General features: G+C 37.7%; 1 protein-coding gene and 1 long non-coding RNA gene across 4 annotated transcripts in view; one reads left to right on the top strand and one right to left on the bottom strand.

The window, feature by feature from the left end:
- Itk (IL2 inducible T cell kinase) overlaps nucleotides 1-15,092 on the bottom strand; it is a 63,353-nt gene extending 48,261 nt beyond the window's left edge. For all 3 annotated transcript variants that reach the window (XM_047556199.1, XM_047556197.1, XM_047556198.1), the window contains exon 1: nucleotides 14,831-15,092. In XM_047556199.1, coding sequence (XP_047412155.1) covers nucleotides 14,831-14,968 — 138 coding nt within the window. In that variant the 5' untranslated portion in view covers nucleotides 14,969-15,092. The remainder of the gene's footprint in view (nucleotides 1-14,830) is intronic.
- Nucleotides 15,093-16,990: 1,898 nt separating this feature from the next.
- Nucleotides 16,991-24,643, top strand: LOC124987176 (uncharacterized). The gene is made up of 3 exons (XR_007109147.1): nucleotides 16,991-17,102; nucleotides 17,430-17,546; nucleotides 20,013-24,643. It is a non-coding gene; the product is annotated as an uncharacterized LOC124987176 (long non-coding RNA).
- Nucleotides 24,644-26,614: the final 1,971 nt, after the last annotated feature.

Here is a 26,614-nt window from a genome sequence, read left to right as displayed (position 1 = left end):
AGAGGTCAGCTCTCTTAGAGAGCAGCGAGGTGGTCCCTAGGGAAAACAATTCTATGACTTCAGAGCCAGGGCACATAGCTACTGTGCTTCACAGCTTTGCGCTTGCTCCGACCTTCATAGAAAACATTCACTACCCAGATCCTATGCTGAGCAATCACTTGTATGCCTATTTATCCAAGCTGTCGCCTGGTAGAGTTTTATCTCTATTTCTGCTGGGTTTCAAAGGTAGAGCACATTCCCCAGTTCCTCAGAGTGACAACTGCTCTTGACTCTGTAACAGTGCTCTTTTGCTGCTTGGCTAGCTGGCAGATACAGGATGGCAAATTACATGTCAGATCCACCCCCTCAAAAAGTGGCATTTCCATTTTTCTGAAAAAAAAAAAAAAAAAAAGCAGAACTTTAGCTTTCTGCTTTGGTGAGGCAGAATGAGGGAACACTGGAACTTGCAGGTCAGGTAGACTCAGGTCTGAAGCCTAACCACGCTTCTTACCAGTTGTACAACCCAAGGCAACTTGTGTATTTTCAAAGAGGCATAATAATAGTCCCTCTATCAATGGGTTAATATAGAGTATTTTAAACTACTACATAAACCTACTGGCAAATTAAAGTCATTAAAATGATAATCAGGTCACTCAAAGTTTACTTCCTTTCCTTAGCTTTTCGAAATGCTATCCATAAAATAAGACCTTGTTTTTTTTCCCTCCACGTCCTCACTTTCTTTGGGGATTTTCTTTTGGGCAAATATGTAAACAGGAACCACCACTGGGAAGAACAATTCTTCACTGGTGATAATGATGATTTTGACAATTGGAGTCATTTGTCTATTTTGCCAATTATTTGTAAAATCAGGGCAAAATCGTGAAAGGTGCTAGCTTCCTGGTCATCTCAATTTGTCACATTTGCTCTCTTAAACTTCTTGTATCCCCTTCCATTCACCTATCAAAAGCTTTCTCCAAATACTCTTTATTTAAAGTACAACTTACCTACTGGCCTACAGTTTGCCTTGTTTCAGAGAACTTTATATTAGTAAAGCTATCAGAGATTAAGCTGACAGGGAGCTTCGGTAATAGAATTTTAAGCATCAGCTGAGAACATTTTTCACAGTGAGTCATCCAAGGGAGTAGGGCATTTAAGACTCCTGAGATCACAAAGTAAAATTAACTGCATGCAGCAATACCAGAGTTTCTCTAAGATCAGGAGATGTTTCTAATGATGATTTTAACAAGGCAATTCAAATGTTTTGTTCAATGCCTCTTCTGGATGTAGAACAGCCAATGTGCCATCTGGAATTCCACAATGGCACAAATGAAATTAAAACCAATGTCATTCAAAGTGAAATTTACATGACTGATTGGGAGTTGTTTTCCCCACCCACAGCAAAATGCAGAGTATTAGTTCCAAATTTGATTTTAAGACTTTTTCTGGGTTCTGGCTTCATCCCCTCTGCAAAGCTTCCTTGAGGTGACCCACAGATTCCTTTCCATTCCCCTAACTTAGTGTTCTGGGTCTATGACAAAGGATATTCTCAAATGGCAGGAGGAAAGAAACAGATTCAGAGCTTAGAAAAGTCAGGATTTGAATCCTTCCATTGACAGGCAGCACTGTTATCGATGAGCTGTTTTGGTGTTCCCTCTTAGTTCTTGAGTACTAGTGGGATTGATCACAGCTGCCATTCAGGGTTACTAGGACTTGAGCATTCAATGACTATGTGATCATTACTGTCTGAGAAAAGTACTGTCTTGTGAAACAGTGTGATTTGTAATTTCCTGTTGCTGGTTCCTCCCCTTCCCGGCCCACCTTCAATGTGATCTAACCCAAATAACCTTGGAAACCTGGAGAGGGGTGGGGTTAAGGCAACTGACATCCAGTTTCCCTGGACCAATGTAAAACCAGGAAACTATGACCCATCCCACACCTGCCTTCTTTTCCTTCCTGGTTTCTCAGCTAGCCCAATCATCTGGTGTTTTGTTTGTTTGTTTTTGTTTTGTTTTGTTTCACTTCAGTGTGTTCACATTGTGGTTTACTATGAGGCTGGCTGTGGGGAAAACAATTTAGTTTCTTAAAATCTGACATCTTTTAAATAGTAGCACCCAGACTACACAAAGGCAAAAGGTGAGAATTTTACAAATTGAAAAAATAATAATAATAAAGAAAATGAAAGAAAGGAAAAGAACTATATTCTTATATAGTTTTCAAAGGACAATTTAGGATTCTCTATTAATATTATCAATGTATTTTCTCAAAAGAAACTATTAAGACCAGAGACTTGTGGAAATGGTCCCGGAATTTGGGAATAGGTGGTAGAGTGAATTTTTCTTTTCACCTCAAATATTTCTATATTTCAATATTTTACCATAAACACATAATTCATTTATTGTACTAAAAAGTAGTTAAACAAAATAAGTAAATACACTTCCCTTGTAGGACTTATCCTATAAAAACATTTGTTCAAAATGTTTAAATACATAAGAAAAAGGATATTCATAGTAGTGTTATTTATTACACTAAGAAAATCTAGAGAAACATAAAACTCCATTTGTGACTAGACAAGTGGTTATATTAGTTATGGTTCACTGATTACTCTGTAACTATTAACAAAGAATAAAGTGAATCAATATGGAAGGACAAAAATATGAATTAAATGTATGAGAGCAGATTTAAAGCAGTAGCTGAAGTATCATTTCATTTTTTGAAAAAGAAATAAAATAGGTATCAGCCAAAAAAAGTAATTTAAGAGAAAAATTATTGCTAGTTTCTAATGTTGGTTGTTCCTTGTGTATGGCAGGGTGGCAGAATTTCACAGTGAAAATAATATATTTCTAAAATATTAGAATTTTAAAAACTGAGAATGAAGAAAGATGAAAGGCAGAAAAAGGAAACTACGATTTTAAAGTAGTAGACCTTTTTAAAACACCACACTGCAGTAAACTTTGACAGGTGGTTATGGCTACAGGGCATACACTCAGCTCTGGGTGGGCAGAATGATGCAATTCTTTGTGCCCATAACCTCATAACCCCATTAGCAGAAAAGCAACAGCCAGGCAGCACCTGCCACCTGCTCTTCTATGTCAAAGGAAGCTCAAGTTCATAACAGTCCTCTCATATTCTTCTTGAGGACTAACAGATTCTAAGTGAGCAATTCTGCGTGCTTTTAGGTGGCAATCTATCTGTAAAATAGCAAAAATGCAGAAATGCAGAAATAAAAAAACAAGCAAAAATGCAGAAATAAATTCTATGCTCAATTCATGTTTAAAATAACATGGTCCTAGGATTCAAAGAGAACATTTGCTTAGATTTGCTTACAAAAGTGGACAGAGAGAAAAGGACTTAGGTGGAAACTAAGATCAGGAACCAAGTGCCACGTGCCAGGCACGAAGTAGATCCTTCAGGTGTAGTGCACGTTGTGTCTCTTGGCACCTCTGCTCTGTGAACCCCCTTTCAAAGCCTTCCATCTTTACAGAATAGGAAATACAAGATGTTTAATGGGTTGGAAGCAATACTTTTTTTTTTTTCAAATCTTCTTTTTGGCACTGAAGAGTCAGTATCCAAAGAACTTAGTTAATAATGACTTCACTGAATTTTAGGAAATAACTCCTTACAGAAAGGCAATGTTCAATTAACACGGGTTAACTGAGGGAAGAGCAAGTAGAAGCAAGTGTAGAGCAGAAAGTGATGCTTGTGGATCCTATGACAAAACTTTTAATGGAAATAACTTAGAGTAAGATTTTCAAAACAAGAGCTCCTATTATTATTAAGGAAGATACAAACAACCTTATGGAAAAGTGGGCAAAAGAAATGTAATTGATTCTTTGAACATATTTCCATGTGTTCAAAGTTGCTATGAAAACAGAATTGTAAATAAAATATACTTAGATATCACTGTTTAAAAACTTATCAGACTAGCAAAGATCAAAACAAAAGATAATGGGGTTTTTGAGGTTTTGAGAAAATGCATCTCACATGTGGCCCTGAGGAAAGTTAACTGGTACAACTTTTATGGAGAGTGAGTGATTTGGTCATATTCAACAAGTTAATAGATGCAAATAGCCTTTGACTCAGCAATTCCAATTCTAGAGATTTTTTTTTCTTTTCTTTCTTGTTGTTCTTTTTTTTTGGGGGGGGTTACCAAGGATTGAACCCAGGGGTGCTCAACAACTGAGCCACATGCCTAGTTCTTTTTAATTTTTTTTAAATTTTGAGACAGTCTCACTAAGTTGCTTAGGACCTTGTAAAGTTGCCAAGGCTGACTTTGAACTTGGGATCTGTCTGCCTCAGCCTTCCTTGTTCCTGGGAATACAGGCAGGTGCCACTGTGCCCTGCTCTAAAGATGTTAAAATTTTTTGACTATGGCTTCTCAAACTCAGTGCCATTGACATATGGGGGTGGACAATTCTTTGATATAGGCCTCTTCTATGCATTGTAGGATATTTAGCAGCATCCCTGCCCTCTACACTAATAAAATAAATTTCATTATTTGAAACTGTTAAGACCAGGGACCTGTGGGGATAAAGACAGAGTTTTTCTTTTCAACTCATATCCTATAATCTTTGAATATTTTACCATGAACATATATTTTGTTTATTGAATTAAAAAGCTGTTAACTAAAATAAATAAATATACTTCCCTTAGAGGACTTATCCTATGGAAACATCTGTTTGAAATGTATAAAGATGTAGGAAAATGAATATTCATAGCAGTATTATTTATTACACTAAAAATAGCTAGAGAAATTTATATACCCATCCATAAATAGACAAGTAGTTAAATTAGATATGGTTCACCCATCCTGTGGACTGTTCATGGACTACAGAATTTAATGTTCCTTGGTTTTGATTCATAACCTACCTTTGCAATTTGACCAGATGTGAGTTCCTTCAAATGGTATCATATGCTTAATAGTATTCTTTAAATTGACACTTTTCTCATGTAAGCAGAGTTTTTTTCCAAAAGAAAACTTTAAATCACCACCATAGATTTTAAAACACTAATTCTTAATATAAATTATAATAGACATAATTTAAATTGAAGATAAGTGAAAACCAGATTTGTCCATGTGCATCTTGTATGCTTCTCTTGGTAGAACCTCAGTTGCGGAAACACTAAATTGGATTGTTGTACATGAAGTTGGCCTTAGTATGGACTATGAAAAAGGGTGACACCTGACATTAATAAACTCAGTCTCACTTTCTGGACCCACGTTCCGGGGGGCAGGTGGGGTTCTGGGCAGCTTCCTTGTCCTGCTTCAGTCAGAATACTTGCACTTCTGTTTGTTTTCTTGGTGGGGATGAAGATGACATACATACTTGTGTTGAAAAAGAGCTCCACTTTTGAAGAAATTCGGAAAACCCCTGATGCCATAATTTTATGGATAAGAAAGCTAAACCCCAGATAGAGTAAGGAATTGACCAAGGTCACCAGTGCCCAGGCTCCATTCTGTTAAGCCACTCTGTTGCTGCTTCCTTACCTCATGCCACTTCTCTAGAATTACAACCTGTCTGAAATCATCAGCACAGTAGATCCTAGCATTAGAACTAACTTGTATGGAGCAGTCAAAAATGATTTCTATGATAGCTTCCTTATTTCACTTGCTCCTCGATTAGGTGCTAGATGGCCTAAACCAAAGAGCTTCTTCTTGTGAAACTTTCAGACCCCCTAGGGTGATCAACTAGAGAGAATCATATTTTGCAGAATAGTAGGCTTTCTGGATATCCCTCAAATCCCACTGTGCAGGTAGTGGGTTTGTCTATATATGTCTAAGACTCACCTCAAATCAATTCATGTCACCTGTGCACAAAATACTATACATCCTCCCTCTATAACATTCAAACTTACAAAAAAAGTGTTATTGAAAATCACAAAGAGTTTCTTGTCCTATTATTTCCTTCTTAGGAATATAATCTTCTTTAATGGTTCTGGTAGCTAATATAGGACCACTTTTGGTGGCCCTGTGTGCTACTTCAAGCTGTTTGAAAGATGATATAGCAATGAATTGATCAAGGCCAGAAAAATCTTCTTTTCACATAGCACAATTATCCTACTTAGGGCACTCTACCCAAAAAAACTTGTTTCAGAAAGGACTCAGTCTAACATTAGGTACAATATTTTTTAGTATTTCAATATATGACAAAATAATCCTACTTATAGCACTCTATCCTAAAATGCTTATTTTAAAAAGGAGATATAATAATATTAGACACAAGACTTTTTTCATGTTTACTATACTTGTGAAAAACCAGAATATTGTTTCCTAGATAGGAGCCAAGTTTATCCATTTGTCCAGGTACATAAAATAGATGTTTATCTCTGCAATGAACTAACTAAACCATTAAAAATTCATATATATGAGAAAATGATTATTTTGGAAGCCATGTATATATATGGAAATACATTTACTCAAAAGAACAAATGGAAAAAGAATACAAAATTGTCATGAATTATAACATTTTTAAAGTTATACCTGTGTGAGAAAAAAGAAAAATGCTCTCTAAAGGAGTAATTCTATGCCTTTAGACAAGAGTTTTGGAGAACATTTTGAGTATCATTGTCTTGTCAATTTTTTTTAACACTATGGGGATCTGAAGTTTTGATGCTGTGTTTTGTGGTTTGAATCAACATCAATTTAATCTAATTCTAACTTGTTTTCCATCTTTGCTGCTAGGCTACCTGGTCCCAGGTTATGTAACAGGCACTTAACGATCCAAGCGTGATGGTTCTGGACAAAGACCCTTCAGGAAGAAACTTACTACAAGGAAAAATGCAAAATATCTCAAGAACAGTTCACAGAATGGGACAACCACACAGCAGATCAGGAGATACTGCACAGCCTTGAAATGGCTCCTGCTTCTGTTGCTGCCTCTGGTATAAGCTGCTGTCCCCACAGTGGTCAGAACAACCACTTCTAAATATAAAAGGAATGGCATCTTCCCCCACTTCAACCCTTTGGTAGTTTGTCGTTGTAGCTGGAAAAAAATCCAAACTGCTTGCCAGATCCACAGTGGCTCACACAGCTTGGCTTCCATCTCTCACCTGCACCCCTCTCTTGAATTCTGTATGCTCCAGGCTGTTTCTCACACAGTCTGACTTTATTTCTAGCTCAGTGCCTTTGCTCTTGCACTCCCCTTGCCCAGAATGTTCTCCCCCATTTCTTCACTTGACTTACTCTTTCAAGCCTCAGCCTAGATATACATTTTTTCTCTAACCACCCTCCCTCCCAATCAGCTCCAACTGCTGCTCAGACTTGTTATAGAGCCTACTGGTCTACAACTGCCCTGTGTAGTTAGCCAGCTACTTACTGTCTCCTCCACCAAAACATAAGCTTATGAGGGTGAACACCTCATTTCCATTATTTAAGACTGTATTCCTCACATCTAGCACAGTGCCTGGCACACAGTAGGTGCTTGAGAAATGTTTGTTGAACAAATTATTAAAACATTTCCTTGATACAATGCTGGGTTAAAAATAGATGCATTTTTTGGTGGGGGGGGGGAGAGGAAGTCCTATATGTGAATTTTTAAAATAATAAGGAGGTATAATTTTGGTGACTTTAAAATGTATATTTTACCTTTTAGGTTATTATTATGTAAATTTATGGGGTAAAATGAAATAGGTAATTTGGAACTATAGTCCCCCCACTGTTCTGAAGAACACCATAACTTACCACTTCTAACCCTGTTTCAGTTCCTTCTAACTTTCCACTGCCCTCCTTTCCTTCCCAGATTCTAGTAATCATTATACATTCTGATCAACTTCTCTTGACATCCACCCATGAAAGAACATGAAATATTTGTCTTTCAATGTCTGACTTACTTCACTTAATACAATGTTCTCTAGTTCAACTCATTTTGCTACAAATGATAGGATATCATTCATTTTATGGTTGAATAATACCCATTGTGCATATATATGACATTTCCTTTATCCATTCATCTGTTGATGGACATCTGGATTGATTCCATATCTTACCCATTGTGAGTAGTGAAAAAAATATGCATAGGTGTGCAGGTAGTCCCTGACATACTGATATCATTTCTTCTGGGATATATACGTATACATACAGAAGTGGGATAGATCTATTTTTATTTTCTTGAGGAACCTTCTTGTTATTCTCCATAGTGGCTGTACTAATTTACAACCCCACCAACAGTGTATGAGCATTCCCTTTTCTCCACATCTCTACTAGCATTTGTTCTTTTTGATGACAGCCTTTCTATCTGGGGAGAGATGATATCTCATTGTGGTTTTCACTTGCATTTCCCTTGTAGCTAATGCAGTCGAGCATTTTTTCATAAATCTGTTGGCCTTTTGAATTTCTTATTTTAAGAAGTGTGTATTTATATGTTTGTCCCCCTTTTTATAGTACTAGAAATTAAACTCTGGGGTACTCTTCTTCTGTGCTACATCCCCATCCCTTTTTATTTTCAATTTTGAGATAGGGTATTGCTAAGTTGCCCAGGCTAGTCTGGAACTTGCAACCCTCTTGCCTCAATCTCCCAAGTTGCTGGGATTACAGGACTGTACCAGTGCCCCCAGTAAATACTCCCTTTTCTTTACCTGGCTAGACAAGTCCCCATTCTCAGCTTATAGATGCTTTTGTGAATTCGATTTAAGTTCATCTGTTTTATTTCACTAGATACTTACTGACCACCTACTAAGTGTTGGGCACTCTTTTAGCTAAGGGTGGTACAGTGATGAATAAAGCAATTGAGACTTCTATCTATTGATACAGACAACAAATAAACAGGGAAACACATCAATAAATCCACAGAGTAACTGAAAATACAAACAACTGAAATATCTATATACTTTTAAAAAATGAAACAAGATCCTGGGAAAATGTGTGAAGAGTCAGGTAACAAGACAAAACCTTGTTCTGCAAAAATCTGGGGTGTTCCAGACAGTCGGTAAAACTAAAGCAAAGACCCTGCACTTGACGACCCTGAAGAGTGCACCTCCTTTAGTGTGTGTCTCATTTACCTTATCTCGGTTCTGGTTCTATACAAAGGACATACAGGGACCTTCTGTGGGCAGTGTTGAACATTCAGAAAGAAGGCAGATGCGAAAGAGGCACATATAGGGAGTGTGGTGTGAAATGAAATCAGAAAGGCAGGCAAAATGAAGGGTGTCGTGGGCCATGGTTGATAATTTACTTAAATATTCTAAACATCCACAGAGGGCTTGAAGGGAAGGAAAATATCTCATTTATATAAGTTCATTCAAGGTGTTGTATGAATAACAGACTGTAAAAGCTTCAAGTGTTAGCAGAAGTTCATCTAGAATTGACTGAATCGCATAGAGCCCATGACTGATGAAAACTCAAGCGGAAATGCTCAGGTAGTTTTAAGAATATTATCTTCAGAGGATTTTACTGAATAAGGGAAGAAAGGAAGAGTAAGTCAGTGTGGAGGGAAAAAGAGAACCGAGTTGCTTGATTCTCTAAAAAGAGTTGGGGACTGAGTAGCTGGCGGCACTGCTCCCTCCAGGGAGTCTTACTTATTTACTCCTGTACTCGGGGACCTCTATTTAGATGCCCTAGGTGTCTTGCTCTCTTCTTACTCTTCAGGCAGTGGACCTTTTTCTATGTGGAGTTCCTTTGTGTAACTCTCACCTCTATTGAACCTATAATGATCCCTTTCTCCCTCCTTTTTCTCCCTCTCTCACTTTATTCCCCCACTGATGATACATGATACCATCTTTAGCAAATTAGATGTCTACCCTCATCAAGATATAGTCCAATAGAGGCTTTTGTGGGAGAATGATGTTAATAAAATAATCACATTAATAGATGGGCAATCCCAACTCTGACATTTACTCTGAAGAAGGGGCACATGTTGGTATGGCAGAACATAACAGGAGGATACCACCTAGTCCAGGGAACTCAAGGAAGACTCTTCTAAACAAGCGACATCTGATATGGAGGATTTAAAGGTGAACACAACCCAAGGTGGCTGGAGCCTAGGGTGATGGGAGAAAGAGGAACATGCTCTGAGACATGGACTCTGGCGTCCATCCTCAGGGCAAAAGAGAAAACACTGAAGTGACACCTGAGTTTCTGGTGAGGTTCATCAGGCTTGATTACAGTCACCATGCAAATGCCACTTGCACTGAACTGCAGAGAATGGGGTGGCAGGGTGGGGTGGAGTGGGTGCAATGAAACAATCAGAGGTGGCAGTGGTCCCAGGTGGGAGATGTTGGTGGCTTCCACTAGGAAATCTGAGCAGATTCTATAGGCACATTAGCAGGCAGAGCTGTCAATTCTCTCATTTCTTTTTGGATACACAGGAGCTCCCCCAAGTGAATGAAGACAAAGAGTGGACATGGCAATGATAAAACTCACAATGTACTTCACTGCAAGAGATCAGGGAGCATGGGCTGGTAATTTTCAGGAGCACTCTCGGCACTGAAGACTTCAGAGCAAGAGCACACCACACACTTGGTAATAAACCAGTGTAGTTTCCAATTACTAACCAGTAACAACTGCTAGTACAATAGGCACCATTGTCAGGGAGTCATGTGGACTTTGGAGACATAAGAAACCTCAGGCAAGTTATTTAAGCTCTCTTCTTCATTTCTTAATCTATAAATGAGGATAATAATAGTTCTTAACTTATGAGATGAATATAAGGATTAGATGAAATAATTCATATTTGACACATAGAAGTGCTAGTGTTATTATTTTATAATCATTAGAATAATGATGATCCCTGCCTCAGTAAAAGGAAAGAAGATCAAGAAATAACATTTAGCTGGGTACAATGGTACATGCCTGTAATCCCAGTGGCTCAGGAGGCAGAGAGAGAAGAATTCCAAGTTTGAGATCAGCCTCAGCAATTTAGGGAGACCCTAAGCAACTTAGTGAGACTCTGCCTTAAAATAAAAAAAAAAAAAAAAAAAAAAAAAAAAATAAGAAAGGACTTGAGATACAGTTCAGTGATAAAGCACTTCTGAAATCAATCCCTAGTACCAAAAATAAGTTTAAAAAGAAATAATATTTGATTATTTAAAAAATGTAAATAGCTTTTGAGAGGATCTCACAGCATCATGGGGTTTACATAGAGCCACAAACAAGCAGCAGAGCTGGTCTTTGATCCAGATTTATCTGACACTAGAAGCTGTGTTTTTGACCACCATGCAATAATGTGTCCTAAGGCAAGGAAAAAGGACCACCTCTCCGCCTGCCATATTCCACTGAGGGAGGACGCAGGCTGTAAGACATGTTTCATCCCATGTAAGTGACTCCCACACCATAGGATACACAGCAAGCTTGATCCTTAAGGTGCAAAGAGGCAATAGAGTAGGAAATCTTTTCAGTTCTCCCAAGGGTCTTTCAGAAGTTCAAGGTGGTGCTTGGGCAAAAATGAATAATAATTACCTTGTTATGTAGCAATTGCATGAAGCTTGTAACATACTTTTTTCATTATTTACTTGACATCTCTGGGAACAGGCAGTGTTGGGACCTTTACTTTACAAATAGGAAAGAGGCACTTCCAAAAAGCAAAGAAGGATTTGAATCCAGATCTACTTGGTTACACTGGCCTCACCAATCTGTGATGTTTTTCTCCATCTATGCTACCTCTTCCATCCTGTGCTTATTCAAAGTGAGCCAGAGAACCTCCATTTTTTTTCTTTTACCCCTGAAAAGGATCTGGTGTCAATCACACATGGAGTGTATTTTTCAGTTGCTGCTTGTAGTAAGTATGCTAGGTTCACCTTATACTGGCTGATTGGTAAATTTCCAGGAATCTGTGAGGGACTAGACATCACATTGGTAGTATGAAATGGGAGTATTTATACAAAGAAATTCACAAACACTACGAAGGAGGGCTTGAACCCCCTCCCCCAGATCCCTTCACAGACATTGTTATGTATTTTACCAGCTCGCCACCAGTCCCTTATCTCTCCTTGTCCTCTGTTAAAGAATTTTAGCCTGTCTAATCCCAGTGGCTTGGGAGGTTCAAAGCCAGCCTCAGCAACTTAGTGAGGTTTTAGGTAATTTAGCAAGACCATGTCTCAAAATAAAAAAATAAAAAGGGCTGGGGATGATGCTCAGTGGTTAAGCACCTCTGTGTTCAATCCCTGGTACCAACAAAGGAAAAAAAAAAAAAAAAAAAAGAAAGGAAGGAAGAAAGAATTTTAGTCACCAGAGACTAGTTTAATTGGCAGGCCCAGGGAGCATGCAAAATCACGCCTGCATGCGAGTCATCACCTGCCAACTCTGTGAGTTTTTTTGACTGGCAGCTTTACCAGGATGAAGGGTCTTCCTGGCCCCTCTGAAAACATTTGCATAACACATTTCAATAAGGGAAACAAGCATCTAACACCAAAACTGAATTCCTGTTAAAATAAAAGGCTCATTCAACTAGTAATGTAATGGCAAGAGACATGGATATTTTAAAGTTTAGAATAAACAACTTACTTTGTCCTTGAGTAGGTAGGGGGTTATTTTCATACAGTATTATAAACTGACAGAAGATTAGAATTACAGGGGGAAAATAATTTTACACATGCAAAAAAGTGAAGCTGCGACCTTCAGAGAGGCTGATCCAGGAGTATACAGCTCCTGATGCATGTCTGTCTCTCCACATGCTTAGATTACAGAAGTCCAGGACCCTGTCCTTAGCTTGGCTTTGAAGAATCTTTTAATATCTCCTCTCATTTGAAGATGAATATGTTATGTCACTCTGCTAGCTTCTTTAGAGATATAAAAATGATATAAAAATGGCTAATTTTTACTAGGTGCTGAATAGGTGACAAGACATGTTAAGTAGTTTATGGATTAAGTTGAACTGTATGGAATTGCCAATGTCTGTTATTTATCTGCCTAGTAGTAATCTCAAGTAGTTCAGCCTAAATATATTTTCTGAGTCTTTGCCATTTTATGAAATGGATACTCTCACCATACCCATTTTAAGATGGGAAGACTAGGGTTTAATTAAAAAACAAAAGGGTTCTTTCCACAAGAGTGCTGCTATTTATTTTTAAGTGATGCATGGTATACCCTTGTGTGCAAATTGATGACCCTGAACTATAATATATATATTACATAGGTAATATATAGGGAATACACAATAATAATTCATATTCCTTTCTCAGTGGACTTTCTTACTGATAGATTTCTATCATATTCAAAGAAAAACTTTAAAAAAACACTATTTTGTGGATATTAATCACTGGTATTAGAAAACAAAAAATTTGATGTTTGTGCATATGTCCTCTATAACCTAATGGAAACATTAGATCACATACACACACACAAAAAAGTTTGACTGATGTTACGTGATGTGTTATATGTTAGCTCTATACAATGAATCCCTCAAGTTCAAAACTTGGCTCCTGGTCACCTACCAACAGGCTCTTGCTCACAGGTAATTCCATGTGATCTGTGATTGGTAGAATATCAGTAAGAATCTACTGAAGGTGAGCAATTCTTTTATAAAAAAAAGGCAGTAATATTTCGTCTGAAACTTAAACAAAACAAAACAAAACAGGCTGGGCCTGGGTTTGATCCTCAGCACCACATAAAAATAAAATAAAGATATTGTGTCCACCTATGGCAGCGATGAACATGAAAACTTGAAATTAAAAACAAACAAACAAAAACAACAACAACAACAACAACAAAAAAACCCGGGCATCCATTGACTCCAGAATCAGACGCCTCTGGACTCTACTTCACTGAACATTTGAAAGCCTTACTCTCCAAAGACTCCAGACTCATTCTTGCAACTGCTAGGTCATACGCCAACAGGGATTCAGAGCACCTTTGTCTCTAAGTGACCATCAAGCACCTAGTACAGTTTCCCCTTCAGCAAAATATAAGTGATACTCTCTGCCCTCTCTTTCTAGTGATCTAAAAACAATATAATGATATAACAAGAAGTTCCAAATATGCTTTGAAGAATTGCTGGGAAGGGCTAAACAAGAGTCACTAAATAGAAACAAAAGATTTCTAAAGAAAGAAGAGATTTTATAGAATATTTCCAGTCCTTTAATTTTAGAAAGAAATCCTGACCCAGGAGGCATTTGCCCAGACTCAGTCACTTAGTGAGAAGCAGAGTCTGGTCTCCTGATACCTCACCCAGCACTTTATCTGCCAAAGTACATTGTTGTGTTCATTGAATTTTCTTCTGTAATTATAGATGCTATGGAATAGAAGAATGTCTCTAGATATAGAACGACTGGCCTGGCTAAGCAGAAACCATCCCCTATGTAAGAACCACCAAGCTACAGGCAGAACACTGTGGCTCAATACCCCTAGTGTCCTGTGAAGTTTTCCAAAGGATGAAGAGGTTTGCCATTGTACCTTGCAAATTTTAGACTATTAAATGCTTGGGGAACATAATTTCAAGATATCAGAGAAGAGATGTCCATTGAGACCAGTAGAGTTGAATTTGTAAACATGTTAATACTGGACCTATCACTTAACCATTCCAAGTACTACTTTTTCTACTGTAAAATAAAAATGTTGGGCTAAATTATTCCTGAGGTTCCACCAAGTACTAATCTGTGTCCCATAGAATGTAGTGTATTTCATAAAAAGTTGAAGTTCTATTCAGTCATAATATTTGCCATATGAAATATTATTTTGTAGGAGAAAAAGGCTGATGAATGTTAAACTTGTAATTTTTGGAAGTGAAATCACCAAATACAACATCTGACCTCTTGATTCCTTTCCATATTCTCCACTGATTAATCTTACTGCACTCTTTGCATGTTACACCCAGCATGCTTGGGTTCCATGTGTTCTATTTTATTCCATGTATATTTTTCAGAGCCAACAAAATCCAAATGCAACATGCTATATAAAAAAAAGACAAAAGAAAGTCTCACATACCCCGTGACGATCCTCAAAGTATGCCAGGCTGCTTTTGGTTAAAACAAAGAATCGGACTTTAAAATTAGAGGGAGAAGTCCTTCTCTTTTGTTGGGATTTCTTGATTAGCTGCTCTTCCAGGAGGATGAAGTTGTTCATGATCCAGTTCTTGAAAAGTGATGCGTCTAAGGCATCACCCCTTAGCACAACCAGAGCAAACAGCCTCCGGGAAAGGAATGTGACCGGCAGGCGGTTGATCTTCAGAGAGCTGCTCAGAGGCACCTCGCCTCCAACGTTATCACTTTATCAACCTTCAGTCAGCTTGCGGAGCTTGTCCTCTGATGTCAAAGACCATAACCACATCCTTTCGAAATTCACAAAACTAAGAGGCACGTATAAATATATATATATATATATACCCTTTACTACATGGTTTGGAAATGATGTTTGAAGAAACTTAGATTCCAAAATTGTATTACTGATTGATGCTAATTGTTATAGTTCCTGGTTTAGCCCACCCAATAGTTAAGATATCCAGCACAGGAATTAAGAATGTGGGCTCTGGAACCCATGGAGCACAGCTTGGGTGTAAATTTCCTGTTGCTACTGTAACAAATTGCCACAAACTTTGTGACTCCAAGTAACAGATTCATTGCCTCACAACATTGTAGTTCAGAAGTCTGGAATGGGTTTAACTGGGCTAAAGTCAAAGTGTCAGTGAGCAGTGACCCTCTCCCAGGATCTTTACGGGAAAATCTGTGTCCTTGACCTTCTCAGCTTCTAAGGAACACCCATACTCCTCCGGTTCACAGCCAACAGCCACAGGTTCAGTTCTTTAGAAACTTCTTCTGCCTTCCTCCTCCACTTTTAACCTTCATGATTGCACTGGGCCCATTCAATCTAGGATCTTCTTGGAAAGTCCTGTTTTAAGTCAGCAGATTAGCAACCTCATTTCGTTTGCTACTTTAATTTCCCTTTGCCATATAACCTGTATGTTCTGGACTTAGGACATGGAACTCCTGATTTTTCATCTGTGAAGGGGGATAACAGTGGCCCTCTGCAAGGCACTGCAGGGCTCCTCTTTGACTCTTCTGTCAGTCTCACCTCACTTCTTGCTCAAAGGTTCTCACCCCAGTCTCCTACCTGCCCCTGTCCCCAGCCCTCTCTGCACTGCACACCTCTTACACCAGTCCACACATGCTGTGCATTCTGCCTCAGAATGTCTTTTTGCCTCTGCTTTTCCTGGTTAACTCTGAATTATATTGCCAGCCTCAGCCCCCCACCCCCCATACTTCCTCAGGGAATCCTTCTTGGTTTTCCTAAGTCAAATTCACCAATCACAACAAGGTGCCTTCTACCTTTCTCTTCATACCCCTCAGGACAGCATTAATCATGCATCTGGAGGGTGACTTTGGCTTGTCTCCTCACTTGAGATAGGGATCTAAGATTAAGAGAGATATACTGAGTCTCAAAGAAAACACCCAACAGCCATTAAGATGCAGAAAGCACAGTTGTAAATCTTGAGTGACATGTCCTTGGCCTGTACCCTCGTAAAATAAAGAAAATACTTGAGAGTAGGAAAAACATAAAAATTTCTGTGACTCCACCTTGCTCCATGTCCAGTCCATCCTAATTATAACTCTTCTATAAATACTGGACCCCAACCCACAGAGGGGCTTCTCTCTCTCTCCAGATAGCTCACATTCTCCTAAATGTTTATCTACTTCCTAAATAAACCTCTGTCTATACCTTTGTCTGGCTCCTACTGAAAATATTTCCAACACATAAGCCAGGAAACCTGCTCATCCTGAGTTGAATTCCCCCTTCCTCTCTGGGAACTCTTTGAACCCTTCTCCAGAGACATCTCTTCTCCAGGGACACATGCACTAGTTTAGACACTCTGCATGAGTAAGGGATATGTATGGTTTTACTTGTCACAATATGCTCAGCAACAAACACTTATGAAAAGTATATTTGAGAAAATGTGTTGAATGGATAATCACCAAATTGGGGTGGGCAATTCAAAGAGAAAACGAGCATAAAATCTTAGCAGAAATAGATTGGAAGTTTATTTTTAAAATTTAAATTAAAGTCTTTTAAACTTTAAATAAAAACCCATAGAAGTTTCTCTGTGCTACATATAGATGATTGTTTTTGTTTCCTAAAATTTTGTGGAGAACAGAAAATAAGTGAATTTGCCAGCCCAGCATAATGAAGAATGCATGAGCTCTGAAAACAGAAGAACTTGTACTGGAATTCCAGCTCTGTCACTTACTAAGCTGTTTTTCCTGAAGTAAGCTTCTTGCCCTCTCTAATCCTTAGCCTCTTTGTTAGGTCCTTTGAGAAGTGAATGCCACACACTCTGAATACTGAGTTCTGACAGTCATCTATTTTGCCTTAGAGTCGGAACATTGCTGAGGTGTAGCATGTGAGACGTACTTCTACCATGAACTTAAATACGAAGAAATTTCAGTGTAAGCAGAGGTGGCATGTACTGGATAGGGATAAATAATGAAACAAAATGGTCATTACTGCTGTATAGGAGTAGGACGCTCGAAAGTGTATTTTTAAATGACAACTATCATTTAATGATACAGTCTAATTTTATTTCCTATTTCAGAATTCCATGCATAATCAAGATACTTGGGAGGGAAGAAGAAGGGGATATTTGAATGACTTCTCAATTCTGAGATTTTAAGACATGTATATGGAAGCACGGTGCACAAGAATGATAGAGGTAGCTTTTTTTTTTTTTTTTTTTCTGAACATGGGCTTGAAGCAGGGATTGTTGTTTTCCTCAAATACCTGCTCCTCTCTCCTTCTTAGGATAAGAACTTCCTGACTTCCTAAAGGTCGTCTGGAGATCTAGCCAGGTAGAATAAAGACTATATTTTTCAGCTTCCCTGGTAATGAGGCATAGTCATGTGACTCTTTTCTGACCATCAGAATATAGCCGAGTAGAAATGCCCTTAATAAAAATCTTCATATCATTTTCTTTCATTTTTTCCTCCTTCCTGTTGATTAGAAAGTTGAGGTGATGGCTGGGGTGGGAGCAGCTATCTTATATCATGCGGTAGAAATTTCATGTTGAGGAAAATGATGTCTATGATAGAAACAGTCAGGGGTCCTGATGACCATGGAACTTCCATGCTAACCCTAGGTCACCTTTTTTAATACAAAGAGAAATAAACTATTTACTAAGATCCTGCTATTTTGAGGTTTCTTTCACTTCTGGGAAACTGATTCTATCTAATGCCATGCACTACCTTCTCAAATTATATTATAAACTCCTTTGGGAAAGGTAGATTTATACCTGGTTGGTTCAGGTTAAAAGATTTATAGCCTTCACATTGTTCCACCTGGGAAAGCAAAATATCATCAGGAGCTGTTGCAATAGTGTCTTTTATTTTGTTGTCTTTATGGAATACAATCATAAATTTGTTTTCTCTCTCCTAGAGTCTTCAAAATCACTTCCTGGGATTAGTCTCTATTTACTCTTAAGCATAATTTAAAAAGATCCAGTATTTTCTCCATCATTCTAATGAAAAATAATCTCTTTTTTAAAAAAAATTAGTTGTAGATGGACATAATACCTTTATTTTATTTATTTATTTTTATGTGGTGCTGAAGATCGAATTCAGTGTCTCATATGTGCTAGGTAAGCGCCCCACCACTGAGCTACAACCCCAGCCCAAATAATTTCTTTTTAGTTATGGTTTTAAAAGTTCAGTTTTTCAGAGACAAGTTCAAGAAGTTCTTACTGCCCAAAGATAGAATAATTTGGGTATGAAAATGAATACTATCTACAAAGAATTGAAGAGCAATAAAAATGTTAAAATTATGAGTTCACAAGGCAAGTGAAAAACAAAAAAAAATTCTAGCCAGGTATGGTGGCGCACACCTTTAATCCCAGCTTCTCAGGAGGCTAAAGTAGGAGATACTGCAAGTTCAAAGTCAGCCCCAGCACTTAATGAGCCCACACTAAAATTAAAAATAAAAAGGGCTGAGGATGTAGTACAGTGGTAGAGCACCTCTGGGTTCAATCCCCAGTAGTAAAAATAAAATTAAAATAAAAAAATCCAACCCATTGATCACTTTTGGAGGGTGGAGAAGATAAACTTATTCTGAAAACTGGAAACAAAAAGGTAAAACATATTTTCTTAGTCTCTGTAAAGACTGTATCTTAGTTTAGTCAGCAAATATTTAATGAGGTGAAGTCCTTTAGAGAGCAAATTAATGAAGACAGAATGACAGAGCATTGCTATTTTGCAACCCTACTAACAGTGGGTTATAATCATCAGAGGTTGCTACGTCATTACTAAAAAGCTGATAGGAAGATGTACAATAGCTTCACAAAGCTGACAACCCTGTGACACACTGAATATTCTCACAGCACAAGAGGGACAACCAGATGCTGACCTCTCCTGAGGTGACCCAATAGGAAGTACACAAAACCACCCAGTGAGAAGTCATGCTAATAGAAAAATAAAAAAACAAATATAAATCTAATCAAACCTCTAGATCTAAATTTGAGTTTGTAGAAAATATAAGAGACAAAGGAACATGGCCCCCACCATAACAGAGTGTAACTGTATACTCAGAACATGAAGGAAAAAGGACCCAGTATCTGCAACAGATAAATTGGAAGGGAACCTACAGATTACAAGAAACTTTAAAAGACATATAAAATACAGGAGGATTTCATTTGGATTCAGAGTTAAACAAATCAACTGTATAAAGACTGCATGAGATACTGGGAAAGTCTGAATGCTGACTAGAGATTTGGTGATACCAAGAAACCATTATTCATTTTTTAAGGTGCGATAATGACACTATTGTCAACAGAGCACTTATTTTACATAGAAACATACTCAATTATTGTTGAGATAATCAAATATCTGAGATTTGCTTTGTCACTATCCAGTGGAGTGGAAGAAATAGGTAGGGGGAGAGATGAAAAAAGTTCTCGAGTTGACAATTGCTCAAGTCGGGTAATGGATACATGGGAGTTTATTAGTCTACTCTTCTTACACTGATGTATGTTTCAAAGTTTCCATAATAAAAAGTTAAGAAAAGTCAGTCTAGTTCAGTACCCTAATCAAAACTCCAAGCACATGTTCAACTGAATGTTTTTCTTCAATGTCATCATGAGTCTAACTACTCCTTCCCCACAAACTAACTTGGTTCCTGATCTGCCCTTTAGTCTTAGGCTGAAAGGAAGAAAGAAGAGAAACATAGAGCATAATGTTCAATGAAGTTACAGAAATAATCTGGAGTTTATGATGGATATAAAAATTTCTGCTTTTCTTTCATCGGAAATGCCTGTCATGTGTTTTGTTTTCAATTTACCACCAAGGGCTCTGATAACTGTTCCATATAGAAGAGATGCGGTTCTTCCTGGCCAATGAAACCAACCTCCAACCTTTGGGCTTCTGCAGATCTGCCTCACCCTGCCCTCTGACTCTGTTTTAGATTCCATTGCCCACTAGGTTGCCTTGGATGAAAGTACCTCGAAAATGAGCCATGTGCCACTTTTCCCTCCCATGACTAATAGAAGACTAGGGCATTCCTGCCGTTGCGGTTGATGGATGTACCACTTGTTCCAAGTACAGTTCCTTCTCCCACTGACTCCAAATAAGCAACTCTTCCACCACACTTCATCAGCATCCTGGGATTTAGACACTCTCCTTGCATTTCTAAGACTCTTTGAGACTCATACAAGGCACACTGAGTCGTCCTTTGAAGTTCCTGTCACTTGGCTTCTGGTGAATGCAATCTTCCATTCTCCTTGCCTTAGGATGGTGGTGAGAAAAAATGCTGAGCACACCAAAAACTCTTTCTCAAGCCATGTTTTCTAAAGACTGGAGTTGGGTGAGCACTATGACTGGCACAACAGGTTGTGCCTCTGTGAATGATTTAGCACCCTGCTTTAGGATACAGAAGTACTTAATTCCTTTAATTATATTTTTATAAGGTTTTGGAGCCTCAAAAGAAGATGAGTTCAGAAAGCCTCATTTAACATCTTATATCAAAGAAAAGAATCCAGTCAGCTTAAGTACTGCTGGATCCAGATGCTTAAGCAATGACATCAGAAATTGTGCTTATGCTTCCTCAGTTCTGTGCCAGCTTCACACTCCAGCAGGTTTTACTCCAAGGCAGCAAAATGGCTTCTAGCCATTTTACCAGTGGAACTGGATTTTCTCTCCTCCTAGTTCCAGAAAAAGTCCCAGTATTGTGCATCACTGCCTTAGCTTCAGTGATGTGCTCACAAGTACCCAATCAGTACCCAAGGCAATGGAATATTTACTAGTCCAGTTTAGGTCTTTACCCACCCTTGGCTTTGGGGGTTGGGTTGACTCAGCCCTCTGCAAACCCCTGGACTAGTGGAGCAGTGGTTCAGTTCTCCAAGGAGCCCCAGAGTATTGCCACTTAAGGAAGGTGAATACATGATCACTGATGAATGATTTCACCCTAACTTGGACCTAAAGATTACCATGATTACCTTATCATTTGAGGTTCTACAGCTCCAGTCCTCTTTGGGATGGAAGGTAGCCCCTATGGATACCTTTGCTTAAAGGTACTTCTTAATATAACTCCTGAACTCTGTGTTCAAACCAAAGAGATCCTTCAAATGTCCTCCTATGATGGGGCTTTAAAGTTCTTTATTTCCTTGTGATTTCCATCCAAACTGAACTGGTATATTAATATACATTTTAGGATTAGTACCTAGAACATTCCAGTCACTACATAGCCTAGGCACTAGTCAGCCTATGTATTAGACACACACACATGCACACACACACTTTCATATGCATCATATATACATACACATATTACATATATATATCCATACATATATGATTATAAAAGGAGATTTATTAGATTGGCTTACACAACCAGAAGCTGCATAGACCTACAATGACCACCTGAAGGCTAGAGAGTTGAAGGAACCAGTAGCTGCTTAGTCCAAGAAGCTGGAGCTTTGGAAGAAGGATCAATGATGCAGGACCAAAGGCCTGGAAACTCCCTGGTGAGTCACTAGTCAGTCTGCTTTGGAAGAGTGAAGGAGCAGAAATCTAATGTCTTTTGATCACAGCAGCAATCAAAGCAACCTCTCAAGAAGAATTGAGCTTGCATCCTAATCAGTTTCCTTGTTCTTCCACCTTTTTTTTTCCCATTCAGGTTCCCAACCTTTTGGAGTGTGCTGCCCACATTTAGGGTGGATTTGTTTGCTTAGTTTGCTATCCCACATGTCAATCATTCCTAGAAACACCCTCACTGACATACCCAGAAGCCTCTTAGTCTCAGTCAATTCTTAATACAATCAATTGGACAATTCAGATTAACTATCCACAGTCAGTTTCTTTTGAAAACAACAATAACAAATCCTTATTCCTTCTTGAACTACAATTCTAATGAAAAAGCTTGATAACTTTTTGAGAAGTTATCTGTATCAAATATTCACTGCAGTGATTTTGTTTGTTTTGATACAAGGGATTGAACCCAGTGGTGCTTCGCCATGAGCTACATTTCCAGCTCTTTTCAACAATTTTTGGAGACAAGGTCTGGCTAAGTTACTGAGGGTCTCACTGAATTGCTGAGGCTGTCCTCAAATTTGCAATCCTCTTGCCTCAGCCTCCTAAGTCACTGAGATTTACAAGGGGTGTGCCAGTCACTTCAGTGTTTTTCATAATGGAAACTACCTAATAATGCATCGGTTAAACACTAGGTAAATAATCAATGGTGCATTCATACAGGAGAATATTAATACAGTCATGAAGATGAATAAAATATATTTATAATGTATCATCCTAGAAAAGTGCAAGAAATATTGTTAAGATAGAACAGGTAGAGACAACATGTATGGCACAACTAATTTTTAGAATATAAATGCTTTGTGTCTGGATTAACATATGTAGATGCACAAGGCAATATTATACATTATCAAGCCAGGCACAGTGGTACATACCTGTAATCCCAGAGGCTTGGGAGGCTGAGTTCAAAGACAGCCTTAGCAAAAGTGAGGCACTAAGCAACTCAGTGAGACTCTGTCTCTAAATAAAATACAAAATAGGGCTGGGGATGTGGCTCAGTGGTTGAGTGCCCCTGAGTTTTATCCCTGGTACCCAAAAAGGAAGTTTGCATTATCAAACTTCCAGCAATAGAACTGGGATGGTAGAGAGATGTTTCACTTTTATATTTTTATAATTTCAAAAATAATATTGTTGGAAAACATTTTTTGTTTCTAATTTAAAAGAAAAAGATGTCCTTTTCCTGAAATCATTGAACTGACTAGAAGACAGTGATAATTGAGGTGGCCAAGAAGTTCAGAGTTATTTTTTGAAATACATCTACAACTGGTTTCCAAAAGTGATATATTTCTTTAAGGAAAAATCAGATCAGTAAATATAATTAAAAATCCCTTCTAATCTCATCTCTCAGAGATAATCAGGGTTAATATTTATTTTTTATTTTTCCAGGTAAATTTCACATTTGCTTGCAATAATCATTTTATCTCAGTTCCTGAAACACTTACTTTCCTCTACCTCTATGTAGCTTCTGATCTTTATTTTCAATTTTAAGTGACAACTGTTTTATTATTTGTGTGTATGTGTTTAGTTGCACTCTTCTTCAGTGCAACAGCAAAGAAATAAATACATAAACAGAGGTGGGACATCTCACAATTTATGAACAGCATCAAATAAGAGGAGAGGGGGAAATTGTCCTAAGATGTGATGAGTAGGAAAAGATTTTGGTTCAGAGTAGGGCTAAATAGAGTAGGGTAGATGAAGGGAACTGAAGTGGGGAGGAGAGGGGACACTAGGTAGATCATAATGTTGAGAAATAAAATTATTTGAATCGCCTGTCTGACTTCTTTGATGTATACCAGCTCATTTTCTTTTTAAGCTAAGGTTGGAGCAAGCTGATTTGCATACTGGGCCACAGGGGAAGATTTCTCTGCCTGTGGGTCTTTTCTGTCATAAGAAGGCTTCCTGAAGTCCTAGGTGCCCAAAGCAAACCACAGCTCATCCCACGCCACCTTGGCTTGCGGCAATCAACATAAATGCACTGTGGATTTATTTTAGGCCTGGGGTTTTACCCAACAGGCACATATTGTATACAGTATGGAAATCTCCCCACCCTCACATCCTGCCTAGCTCATAACATCTCCCTTCACCAGGCTGCATACTCACTGAAAATGCTATATACAGCTGTCTCTCTGCCTTGCTGTTCAAAATAATACACGGGAAACAAAAGGTATTGACGTGAAACTTCTTCCCACCATAAAGGTACAGGTGGTCTTCAGTTACCGTAGTTTTACATGTCTGTATATACTCAGTATCTTATAAGTACACCTTGTATTTTCATTCTTCAAATCTCTTCAACCTTGGGCCAATTTAAAATGATAAAAAAAAAATTAACCTCAGAATTGTAGTTTTAAACTTTTCCTATTTTCTTCTAAACTTATAGTTTAAGCTCTTTCCCTTAAGCCTATGGTTCATTAAAAGTGATTTTTTTAAATGTCATACAGGGTCAAGTTTTTTGTCTTTGTTCTTATTTGCTTTTGTCTTTCTTGTTTTGAAAAGTTATTATCCTATTATATTAAATATCTTGGGAGCTGTGCAAAAAATTGATTGACATGGGGAACTATTTCTGGACTCTCTACCCATGTATCCCCCCTATATGTCTGTCTTTATTGCTTCTTCCAGAGGTTCTTGATTGAAATAGTGTTAAGTCTTGAAATCAGGTAATGAAACCATCTTTGTTCTTTTAAAAAATGGGCTATTCTATGTCGGGAGAATTTACAAATATATTTTATAATAAATTTGACAATTTCTATTTTAAAAAATTGTAGCTTTGACATTTTTCTTCTTACAAAATAATTATCGTTGGCTAAATATAGTGATAAATATTAAGTTCACCATTCACTAAGCTCATCCATTATTACCCTATCATGTATTTATCTGCCCTTCTCTTATCTTCTCTGGGCTTCTGACTATGTTCTCTTACTAGTTGTAAATCCTCTGAAGTTAGTTAGGATCAGGGCTTACACATACTCCATCATATTCCTTTTAAGAAAAGGTATTCCACACTTGTACATAGAAAACATGCAAAGCAGGAAACATGTATTTTCAATGTCATATTAAAGTTCTGTGTAAGGATAATTTAATTATTTAAGAGAATGAAGGAAGAAAATGGAATTTTTGTGTCAGTCAAAACTGATGTTGCTATTATTTTTAACAGCTTTGGTAAGATATATTTCATGCAATATAAAGTGTATCCCTTGAAAATGTACAGTTCAGTGATTTTCAGTGCATTCCCAGAATTGTGCAACTATCACAATTTAATTTTAGAACATTTCAACACCCCAAGAAGTGTTACTAATTAAAGTCTTTGGTCTGTGAAGTTTCACAATAACTTGTAGATCTCCATTCAGAATGGATGCAAATGATTTATGATTAGTAGAAAAGGTAAGCCCCAAGGTTATGATTTTATGGTACTGGAGACATTTGACCAGTTTTGAATCTAACTTGGCAACGTTACGCCACCATTCTCTCTCTGATGCTAGTGCCTGTCCACTCAATCTCCTCTGAACCAGCTTTATCCTGTTGGTTCAACTTCCACAGATTAATTTAAATTAAATTTTTGACATAGGATTATATATTTGTATGAGATTTATGTTTTAAAATGTCTGAAACATATTTTGACAAGCTGAATATTCTTAAAATAATGGTGGACACAGAGGGGATGGTCAATAAATGTATCTTGGATTGATTGAAATTCTGACATATTTTACACTCTGAAAGAAGAGATGAATTTTCACAAGGTCTTAAAAATCAGAAAATGAGTTTGAACATTATTTTGTATTTTCGTTCTCCAATTCTGAAATTTAGCATCAGAATTAAATTGAATGAAGCTATTGACTTTTTTTCTAATAACAAGGCTTGAATCAATGAATAAATATTCTAAGAGTATATTTTATTGGTATAATACTTTTTCAAATCTATGAACTCAAAATATTATTTGTATATAGGTGGTATATACAATGGAACAAAATTTGAAAAGTATAAAAGGGAATACTCTAGAAAATAGTCTCCATTCTGCTATTTCCCTCATATGACAAGTTGCCCTAAGATAGCTCCTATTATCAGTTTCTTGTATATTCTCTCTCTCTCTCTCTCTCTCTCTCTCTCTCTCTCTCTCTCTCTCTCTCTCTCTCTTTCTCTCTCAATTTTTTATTCAGACCTATATGAAATATCATGGGTGCTATTTTATAACTTACTTTTTCACTAATTTTACTGAAAATTGTTCAACATAATAATTACCTCAATTGAAATGAGTCTAGTTGTTGGTCACTTTTCATTATCTTCACTGCCCCTGCATACCTTCCCACCATCATATCTTGCATGAGTTGCTTGTCTCCATTCCTGTTCCCCTGGCACCTATACAATACTTTTCAATATGGAAGCTAGAAAGATCCTTTTATATGTGGGTCAGATCATCTTTCATTTAGAGCAAAGTTAAAGCCTACAATGGCCTACAAGATCCATTCATGTGACTTGCTCCTCTACTATCTTCCACTTGCCTGCTAGCTTCATCTCCAACCACCTTTTCCCTAACTCACTCCATTCATGTCCTGTCACTTCCTTGGAGTTCTTCAAACATACCCGGTGTTCACCAGCCTCAGGGTGATGGCCTTTTGCTATGCCCTCTGATTGATCTTCCTCAAGATATCTGCATGCCTTTTCCCCTGACATCTTTTATGTCTTGACTTGAAGGTCACACTTGTAATTGAACCTTCCT

This window comes from Sciurus carolinensis, chromosome 6 (genome assembly GCF_902686445.1).
Source record: "Sciurus carolinensis chromosome 6, mSciCar1.2, whole genome shotgun sequence".
In the NCBI taxonomy this organism is placed as follows: domain Eukaryota; kingdom Metazoa; phylum Chordata; class Mammalia; order Rodentia; family Sciuridae; genus Sciurus; species Sciurus carolinensis.
This window is presented reverse-complemented; position numbering and strand designations above follow the sequence as displayed.